The 11125-nt window shown below is 30.5% G+C and overlaps 1 protein-coding gene across 1 annotated transcript; it reads right to left on the reverse strand.

Annotated features, from left to right (window-relative positions):
- Positions 1–6331: 6331 nt before the first annotated feature.
- Positions 6332–7652, reverse strand: LOC107810138 (1-Cys peroxiredoxin). Its single transcript, XM_016634882.2, has 4 exons — positions 7514–7652; positions 7278–7426; positions 7036–7173; positions 6332–6841 (listed from the first exon to the last, which is right to left on the reverse strand). Exons 1-4 carry the CDS (start codon positions 7629–7631, stop codon positions 6596–6598), a joined length of 651 nt encoding a protein of 216 aa, XP_016490368.1. The 5' UTR covers positions 7632–7652; the 3' UTR covers positions 6332–6595.
- Positions 7653–11125: the final 3473 nt, after the last annotated feature.

Raw genomic sequence — 11125 nt, forward strand, 5'->3', positions numbered from 1 at the left:
CACTGGCTTTATCTCAGACAGAAAATTTTGTGGAGTTGGTCAGCACACACAACACTATCACTTACCAGAAGACTCATATGGGGTGCGCGAGAAGACAATTTATATATACAGTCAAGACAATATCAAAGCAGTAAAAAGCCGACAAGTAGCACAATAGAACCAAATAAATCACAATATATACAAAAATTAATAAAGCCAAATAAAGTTAATGTACAAGCTCGAATTCTTATTAAGTAGTTCCCGAGCAGGAGTCGCCAGAGCTGTCACACCTCTTTTCTAACCTCCAAAAGATAATGTGTTATTAAGGATTGTGGGTTAAAGAGTTTTTTTCCATTTGAAGTGACAAATATAAAATATGGATTTATTTTATTTACAGAGTCACCACTTAAAATTAATTTTTGTAGGTGCTCCAAGTCACCTTTTATTTGAATCCCTATTCAAACAAAGATTTGACACTTTTCATGTTGGTCTGCGAAATCAATGTTCGGGTAAGGAATTCTTTTGACCGGGGAGAAGGTGTAAGGCATTTCCCGAGTCCCGTGGTTCTAGCACAGTCGCTTTATTGACTTAAACTTAGCTTGAATTAATTCTAGATAAACTGTGATTTATTTACCTTAAATTACTATTGTCTAGTACCGCTTAATAATTAATCAAATTTATTGATTTCGGCCTAGGAGCGTATAAGCACACAAGGTCCTTTTATCATGTGCATTTAAACCAAGGCACGGGTATGAACACATGGCTAAACGCAATTTGTTAGTTAGAGAGTCAAGGGGCGAGAATGCACACATGACCATTTTTATTAATTGATATTAACCAAGGATCGTGCAAGAGCACACGGTCAACTTTTGAAGACGCGCCTAAAATTGCCTAAGCATTTTAAATTACTTATTTCCTAAGTTAGGATTATTGTGATGCTCAAGAGTTATGAAAGTATTTTACTTAGTATTTACCACAAGTCAAGAGAAGATTATTGAAGGATTAATAAAATTATCATAAGTCAGTTAAAACAATGTTAGAAACTAATTCGACCAAATGATAAAACTAACGCTAGGAAATTACTAAAATTGATTAGTTTATTTTGATAAAGAAAACAAATTTTATAAAAATCAAACCTTACGATCCAAATACATTATTGTTACCATCACGTTTTCCTCATCATTTTTAAGTTCTATTTTTTTTTTAAATTTTCGTTTTAGATTCTCACTCAACAACACAGGCTAATAAACTTAACGATAAGAATTAACAACTAAGAAAAATTATGTACTCAAAAAAAAAAAGAATAACAGATCCAAGCAAATAGGCATATTAGCACATATCATCTAAATGGAACAATAAACAGACAAAACAAACAAGATAAAAAGATTGGACCTTTTATAGATGAAAGGGTTCTTCAAGTAATAGCACTGCTATTGATGCATGATTATACAACAAAAAAAGAATTCGGACTGTAGCCGGAACCTTGAAACTCCGCAATAAAGAAACCAAAAATTGAGTGATTTGTGATGTTGATTGGAGACTATTTTGCTGAAGCTTTTGAGGATGATTTATGGTGGTTTATGGCTGCTTTTGAACTGATTTTTTTGGCTAGGAATTGCACTGTTTTGAGGCTAATTTTTGCTGATTTTTCGGTGGAATTTGATTGCTTGTTTTTAAGGCTTGCTCCTAGAGGAAAAAGTGAGTGAGTTCCGTTTTTTTTGTGCCCTACTCCCTTTTTAACTTTTCCGTCTATGTGTGTGTTTTAAGCAGAGAGAATGAGGGAAGGGGAAGTGGGAAACATGTGAGGGGGCCAAGGGAAAGTGGGTTGAGGAATAAAGGAGAATGGGGTAGGCAATAATTTTGTAAGTGAAAAATGAGTGTATGGTTAGTGTAAAGTATGTGAGGGAATAATTGTGTTGGTGGTAAAGTATGTGCTAAACGACGTGAGGGAGTTTAGAAAAATGTAAGTGTGGTCAAAAATTAGGTGCTCACAGCATGCCCCTCTTTGCTTGGAAAAAAGAAGAGTTTTCATGCAAAGACAAGATGAGCGATATGACTAATTTTTGAACATATATTTATTCTAAAGGGAAGAAATAAGGATAAGATAAAAGAGAAAGGGTGCAACCGAGTCTTGGTTTTGGACAGCCTACATATCGCGGGTTATAGGGAAATCAGGTCGCGTGCAGTTCAAGGAGAATTGTGGAATGATAAGTTGATAAGTCAAGTGAGGTTCTGTCGATGCTTCGGTCCGTAAGTCTATTATTACATCAAAAATCAAAAAGAAACTAAACAAGCCTATCAGCTATGAGTTACAAGATTCCTATCTATGAGTCTTCTGAAACTTGTCCTCGAGTCCTGACTGGTTCTCCACGTAGACTCTGATCTGAACCATGATGCTTGCTAGCTATAGGTGCTAGTTCATTCTTCTACGACTTCTTCTGATCAAAACGGAAAAATGTAATGCTCGTGACTTCAGTCATATCTTGAACAATCCACATTATTTCATCTGTTTCTCCATTTTGATACTTCTCTTGGTCATCTTGAACCTTGTACCTTGAGGTAAGACCTGCTCAGACACCAAAACAAACAAACGAACGAAATTTTTCTGCCTCAGTTTTCACTAGAAAAATTTCGTGAGTTATTCTAATAAAATTATAAACTACTTTATTAAAAGCAATAAAGAGTCGGGATTGGTGTACCCTAGGAAAACATAATTCTTCGGGAATGGTGTATCCTAATTATCTAAATGGTGTCTCAACTAAGGATTGGTGTACCTTATGTTGGAAAAACATGGCTAGAGAATGGTGTACCCCTTAATATCAAAGATACCAAGGACTGGTACACCCTGCACTTAAGATCAGATCAACTAGGGATTGGTGTACCCTACGTTGGAAAACACAGCCATGGATTGGTGTACCTTATACTAGTAAGGAGACTAGAGAGTGGTGACCCTATATCTGAAATAAAATCAGCTAGGGAATGGAGACCCTATGTTGGAGAATACAACTAGGGATTGGTGTACCCTATACTTGGTAAGGAAATGTAACTAGGGTTTGGTACACTATATGACGGAAAAAGAATGTAACCAGGGGTAGGCACCCTGTATTACGGAAAAAATGTTGAATCCCTCTAGGTGAATCCCTCTGTTCCATATTAAATGAGGTACTTTCCTTTTTAGTCTGTTCCAAAATAAATGACACATTTTTAAATTTGGAAATAATTCAACTTTAAATTCTTTCATTTTACTCATTTTCACTTAATGAGAAGCTTTTATAGTCATGCAAATATCATGGCCCCACAAACTTTTTACCCCTTAAGCTTTTAAGACCACAAATTTCAAAAGTCTTCTTTTTTCTTAAACTTCGTCCGAATCAAACTACCTCATTTAGGATTAGAATTTTGTCTCGAAAGCTTACTTTATTTTCGGTTGGCTCTCGATAATTGTTTTTGCTCCTTTTAAGTAAATCTTCTTCTTGATGAAACATATGGTCATTATCACTTGAGCCCATCGTTCGAAAACTTTTATGTGATTGTTGTTTGTTGGAGTGAAGTACAGGCTTCTCTCTCTTAAAGTAGAGAGAAGGCAGAGAGAAATTTATTTCAGCCTTAGTATGCCTTTGGTCATTTAACTCGCTGCTAATTTTATAATTGTCACACCCCTTTTCTATCCTCCAAAAGATAATGTGTTATTAAGGATTGTGGGTTAACGAGTTTTTTCCATTTGAAGTGACAAATTTGAAATAGGGATTTATTTTATTTTACAGAGTCGCCACTTGAAATTGATTTTTACCGGTGTTCCAAGTCACCTTTTTATTTGAATCCATATTCAAAGAAAAATTTAACTCTTTTCATGTTGGTCTGCGAAATCAATGTTCGGATAAGGAATTCTTTTGATCAGGGAGAAGGTGTAAGGCATTTCCCGAGTCCCGTGGTTCTAGCACGGTCGCTTTATTGACTTAAACTTAACTTGAATTAATTCTAGATAAACTGTGATTTATTTGCCTTAAATTACTATTGTCTAGTACCGCTTAATAATTAATCAAATTTTATTGATTTCGGCCTAGGAGCGTGTAAGCACACAAGGTCCTTTTATCATGTGCGTTTAAACCAAGGCACGGGTATGAACACATGGCTAAACGCAATTTGTTAGTTAGAGAGTCAAGGAGCGGGAATGCACACATGACCATTTTTATTAATTGATATTAACCAAGGATCGTAAGAGCTCATGGTCAACTTTTGAAGACGCGCCTAAAATTGCCTAAGCATTTTAAATTACTATTTCCTAAGTTAGGATTATTGTGATGCTCAAGAGTTATGAAAGTATTTTATTTAGTATTTACCACAAGTCAAGAGAGGATTATTTGAAGGATTAATAAAATTATCATAAGTCAGTTAAAACAATATTAGAAACTAATTCGACCAAATGATAAAACTAACGCTAGGAAATTACTAAAATTGATTAGTTTATTTTGATAAAGAAAATAACTTTTACAAAAACCAAACCTTAGGATCCAAATACATTATTGTTACCATTACGTTTCCCTCATTATTTTTAAGTTCTATTTTTTTTTTTTTTTTTGAAATTTTCCTTTTAGATTCTAACTCAACATCACACGCTAATAAACTTAACGACAAGAACTAACAACTAAGAAAAATCATGTGCTCAAAAAAAAAGAATAACAGATCCAAGCAAATAGGCATATTAGCACATATCATCTAAATGGAACAATAAATAGACAAAGCAAACAAGATAAAAAGATTGGACCTTTTATAGATGAAAGGGTTCTTCAAGTAATGGCACTGCTATTGATGCATGATTATACAACAAAAATAAAATTCGGACTGTAGCCGGAACCTTGAAACTCCGCAATAAAGAAACCAAAAAATTGAGTGATTTGTGATGTTGATTGGAGACTATTTTGCTGAAGCTTTTGAGGATGATTTATGGTGATTTATGGCGGCTTTTGAACTGATTTTTTGGCTAGGATTTGCACTGTTTTGAGGCTGATTTTTGCTGATTTTTCGGTGAAATTTGATTGTTAGTTTTTAAGGCTTGCTCCTAGAGGAAAAAGGGAGTGAGTTCCGTTTTTTTTTGTGCCCTCCTTCCTTTTTTTCTTTTCCGTCTGTGTGTGTGTTTTAAGCAGAGAGAATGAGGGAAGGGGGAGTGGGGAACATGTGAGGGGGACAAGGGAAAGTGGGGTGAGGAATAAAGGAGAATGGGGTAGGGAATAATTTTGTAGGTGGAAAATGAGTGTATGATTAGTGTAAAGTATGTGAGGGAATAATTGTGTTGGTGGTAAGGTATGTGCTAAATGACGTGAGGGAGATTAAAAAAATTTAAGAATGGTCAAAAATTAGGTGCTCACAATAATCTCCGGCTCTAATAGTGTATTCAATTATAATGGTGCAATTGGTCTATTCAGTTTTGAGTGAAGGGGTTTGAATTTGAAGGAGGAAGAAGAGGAAGAGAAATTGAGAAAGATTGGAGCATAATATATTACTTATAATTATGTATAATTTGTTGGGATGTTCGTTAATTGATTAGTGTTGCTGGGATTCTATAAATACTTCTTAAATATTGCACAACTGTTTTTTTCCCTAAATATTTTAACCTGTTGCAACAATATTATTTTTTTAAAATCAATTATTATTTATTATAAAAAAAATCAGTACAATCTAGATTATTATGTCAATATCAATTCAAACATATTATGAATCAATATCTATCGTTAAAAAAATCAGCGATTATAATCAGGCGGATCTATATTAAGATCAAAGTCGCTGGGGTAGAAATTCATGTAGGTACTAGTTTTCATGTAAAAAACCTTAAAAATGACAAAAAACAAAAATAATGGCACCCCAAGTCACCAAGTGATTGTAGGTGCCATGGTTGAAGCGCCCTCGCTAGGCTTGAGGCCAAAGTTCCATATCGGTTCTCTCATATTAACAAAAGCTAAATTTGCTCCTCCTTTTTGACCGACTTGTTCCCTCTTCCCTCTTTCCATTTTCTTTTCTTTCTTCTTAATTTCTTTTATTTTCATTATTGTATTTTCACTCTATGTTCAATTATCTATTTAAATTGTAAAAGTATATTTGCTTCCGTTTCTTTTTCTAGATCTCAAATATTTATTTGAATATGCTTTTGATATTATTTTTTCGTTTTTATTTAGATAATGTTATTTTTTCTTATTTCAAATAAAAAATCAAATATTCATGAGTTTATTTATGTACAAAAAACCTTGTAAAGCAAACCGAATAGAACAAAATGAATCGAATCACAAATCGACCAGATGCACATCCTAATATATACTTAGGCACTCGTAACTATCAAATTACAACATGATACAACATATTTATCAAATTAAAAATTAATACTAACCACACATATAGTATTCTATATAACATGAAACTTAAAACTGTTTGAAAATATACTTCAAAGCAACTACTCTCAGACATACGTAAAACACAAGAAAAAGAAGGAACAAGCTCCATACTAAAGACTTAAAACAATCCAGCACCAAATTACCTTAACAACAATCTCCTAAAGAAACTTTTCATCCAGTTTCCAAAAGAGAAGTGCAGGATCTAAATATTATATACGCACTTTATATAGTTCTCAAACATTTGTGAAACGCAAGTAATCTTTGCCAGAAGGAAGATTGGCAGTATCATATCCCTGTGGAAACATTTCCTTGGCTTGTTCATTGGAGACACTGGGTGATATGACTACCGGTTCTCCCGGTTTCCAGTTTGCTGGGGTTGCAATTTTGTGCTTTGAAGCTTTCTGTAGGGAATCAATAACCCTCACCACTTCGTCCATGTTTCTTCCTGTGCTTGCTGGGTACAGAAAGCTCAGCTTTATCTGCAAACATGAACAAAAGTTAAGCCCAAGTTAGAAAAGATCAGACCTTTCTTTGTTAAGACGCTCACGGTTTTAATTTGTGCGTTCAACCATTACTCATTTAATTTCAATTCGACACACACACTCACACGGAGTGAAGCTTAATTCGAGTAGAGATGAAGCAAATTAAGGTTGAGATCTATGTTGTAGTAAACCTTCTTGTCAGGGCCAACAACATGAAGAGCACGAGAAGGGACTTTTTGGCCAGAGGAATCTGGATCCACCATGTTCAGTTCCTTAATCAATTCTCTCTTCGGATCAGCAATTATTGGGTATGTCACCTTATGTCCATTCTGCCAAGTAGAAAACAATATTAGCATCAATTAATGACGAAAAACAAATATACTGCTACTAGAACTAAAATGAAAATGCAGAAATTTGAGTGCGGTTTGTTTACGTTGTAAGCTTCGATGTCCTTGATCCACTCCTTGTGAGAATGAACATCGTCACAAGAAAATCCAAGAAGCTTCACTCCTCGTTCAGCAAACTTGCTAGCGTAAGCAGCCATCATACCAAGCTCCGTTGTACAAACTGGCGTAAAATCACCTACATCCATATATACAGCAAACAATTAACAACGTCAAAAAGGGACCGATCGAGACATAAATATATTGATGGGAGTGTGAATTAGACCTGGGTGAGAAAAGAGAATGGTATAGCTGTGACCAACATAGTCATGGAGTTTCATCTTTCCATGAGTGGTTTCTACTTCCAGATTAGGAAGGTCATCTCCAATGGTAAGGCCTGGCATTTTTCTCTTCACAGATTTAACACAATTTTTGTGGAAGAAGAGGAGAGTTGATTAAAAGGGAGTTGATTTAAAGGGTGTTGAAACGTTGCTGCATGAAGAGAACGTGGCATGCGTCGTGGCTTCTGTACTTTGCCACTTTCATCACCACTTCCTTCTGCTGCTTCCACGTCCTTAGTGGTAGATTTCAGTTTCTAGTTTTGATTCTTTAGTTAAATAAACTACTCATTCACCAGCTTTTTGTCTTTTCCCCTTCTTTAGAATTGATACTTATACTGCTAGTCGTACCCGCGCGATGCGCGGTCAATATTAAAAAAATATTAATTAAATTAAATTATGATCAGGCTTGTTTGATCCTATTAGATTGTATTGCTTTAATAAAATTAAACTGTCATCTTGTTTATCAATACGATATACCCAATAATGAAATCTCTATTAAATCAAACGTACTTATATAGTCAGTGAATAACTTTTTTGTTCTATTTTTCTTTATTATATTAAACAATATTTAGTATTCGCTTTCTTTTTGTAATATATGAGAAGATATATAATTTATTACTATTGAATTTTTTTTATTTTAAATTTTATTATGTTGTTCCTAATAATATTATCTAAATTTTAGTGAATAAAATCTATGTTAAACTAACGGGACTTATACAGGCAGCGCATCGAATAACGTTTTTGTTATGTATTTTTCTTTATTATATCTTTCAATATTTAATACTATTACTTTGTTAATAGAAAGTTTCATTAGCATATTACGTTATTTAATATTTTCTCTGAAGTTTTTTTTTATTACTTTATTTTTGTTTTTTTGTTTTTAAATAATTTTAAAACTCCAACTTAAAACTACTCTCCAATTTGAATTGGTAATTTATTATTTTTTAATTTTGTTTTTTATATTAAAATTATATTAAAATTCCAACTTGAACTACTCCCCAATTTGAATGGGTAGTTTTTTTCTCTTTTTTTCGTTTTTTATAGCTTTTTTATTTTAAAATAATTTAAAAACTCCAACTTGAAACTACTCCCACCCAATTTGAACGGGTAGTTACTTTTTTATATATTTATATTTTCATTTTCTAATTATAGTTAATTATAAGACATCTATTTTTATTTTAAAATTATTTTAAAACTCCAACTTGAAACTACTCCTCGATTTGAATGGGTAGTTTTTCTTCTCTTTTTTTTTTTGTTTTTTTATAGATTTTTTTTTTGCTTTTTAATTTTAAAATAATTTAAAAACTCCAACTTGAAACTACTCCCACTCAATTTGAATGGGTAGTTTTTTTTTATATTTATATTTTCGTTTTTTATATAGTTAATTATAAGATATCTATATTTATTAATTCAAATAAAGTAATCAATTAATATATATATATATATATATATATATATATATATATATATTCTACCATTTGGCTTCATGAGGTGTTTTTGTCTTCTGCTTTTAATTATAGATAGTTATTTAAATTCAAAAAGAATAACCAATAATTATTTATTAACTAAATAATAAATTTAGTAACTAATTATGTCATGTGGCTTTTTTTTAAGTTGCCACTTGGATTAACGAAAGGGCTTTTTCCTCTCCTTTTAGTAATATATAGAAGATTATCTAAATTTTAGAGAATAAAATCTTTGTTAAACTAACGGGACTTATATAGGCGGCGCATCGAATAACTTTTTTGTTATGTATTTTTCTTTATTATATTTTCAAATATTTAATGCTACTACATTGTTAATAGAAAGTTTCATTAGCATATTACGTTATTTAATATTTTTCTCTGAAGTTTTTTTTATTTCTTTATTTTTGTTTTTTAATTTTCAAATAATTTTAAAACTCCAACTTAAAACTACTCCCCAATTTGAATTGATAATTTATTATTTTTTTAATTTCGTTTTTTATTTTAAATCTCACATTTGAAACTACTCCCGATTTGGATAAGTAGTTTTTCTTCTCTTTTTTTCGTTTTTTATAGATTTTTTTTTTTTGCTTTTTTAAAAAAAATAATTTAAAAGCTCCAACTTGAAAATACTCCCACCCAATTTGAATGGGTAGTTATTTTTTTATATATTTATATTTTCGTTTTTATATTATAGTTAATTATAAGATATCTATATTTATTAATTTAAATAAAGTAACCAATATATATATATATATATATATATATATATATATATATATATATATATATATATATATATATATCTTTTAATTATAGATAGATAGATGGTAGTTTTATATTTTTTTATTATTTTCGTTTTTATATATATTTAAATTCAAAAATAATAACCAATAACTAATTATTAATTAAAAATAACTACCAATTTGAATGGGTAGTTATTTTCTTATATATTTATATTTTCATTTTTTTATTATAGTTAATTATAAGATATATTTTTTTATTTTAATTATTTTAAAACTCCAACTTGAAACTATTCCCCGATTTGAATGGGTAGTTTTTCTTCTGTTTTTTTCCGTTTTTTATTTTTTTATAGCTTTATTTTTTTTGCTTTTTGATTTTAAAATAATTTAAAAATTCCAACTTGAAACTACTCCCACCCAATTTGAATGGGTAGTTATTTTTTTATATATTTTATTTTTATTTTTTTATTATAGTTAATTATTAATATAGATATAGATAAGAAATCTATATTTATTAATATAGATATATTTAAATTAAAAAGAATAACCAATAACTAATTTAATAACTAATTATGCCATGTGTCATTCTATTGTTCTGCCATTTGGCTTCATGAGGTGCTTTTGTCTTCTGCTTTTAATTATAGATAGATAAGAAATCTATTAATATAGATATATTTAAATTAAAAGAATAACCAATAATTAATTTAATAACTAATTATGCCATGTGTCATTCTATTGTTCTGCCATTTGGCTTCATGAGGTGCTTTTGTCTTCTGCTTTTAATTATAGATAGATTTTTATTTTTTTATTATAGTTAATTATTAATATAGATATAGATAAGAAATCTATATTTATTAATATAGATATATTTAAATTAAAAAGAATAACCAATAACTAATTTAATAACTAATTATGCCATGTGTCATTCTATTGTTCTGTCATTTGGCTTCATGAGGTGCTTTTGTCTTCTGCTTTTAATTATAGATAGATAAGAAATCTATTAATATAGATATATTTAAATTAAAAAGAATAACCAATAACTAATTTAATAACTAATTATGCCATGTGTCATTCTATTGTTCTGCCATTTGGCTTCATGAGGTGCTTTTGTCTTCTGCTTTTAATTATAGATAGATTTGAATGGGTAGTTATTTTCTTATATATTTATATTTTCATTTTTTTATTATAGTTAATTATAAGATATAATTTTTTATTTTAATTATTTTAAAACTCCAACTTGAAACTATTCCCCGATTTGAATGGGTAGTTTTTCATCTGTTTTTTTCCGTTTTTTATAGCTTTATTTTTTTTTTACTTTTAGATTTTAAAATAATTTAAAAATTCCAACTTG

Source organism: Nicotiana tabacum, chromosome 1, assembly GCF_000715075.1.
Source record: "Nicotiana tabacum cultivar K326 chromosome 1, ASM71507v2, whole genome shotgun sequence".
Classification (NCBI taxonomy): Eukaryota; Viridiplantae; Streptophyta; class Magnoliopsida; order Solanales; family Solanaceae; genus Nicotiana; species Nicotiana tabacum.

Coding starts and splice junctions, on each gene's coding strand:
- LOC107810138 (XM_016634882.2), bottom strand. CDS start 7,631: ATGCCAGGCCTTACCATTGGAGATGACCTTCCTAATCTGGAAGTAGAA. Junction 7,427..7,513: donor CATTCTCTTTTCTCACCCAG/GTCTAATTCACA, acceptor ATATGGATGTAG/GTGATTTTACGCCAGTTTGT. Junction 7,174..7,277: donor AGGACATCGAAGCTTACAAC/GTAAACAAACCG, acceptor TCTACTTGGCAG/AATGGACATAAGGTGACATA.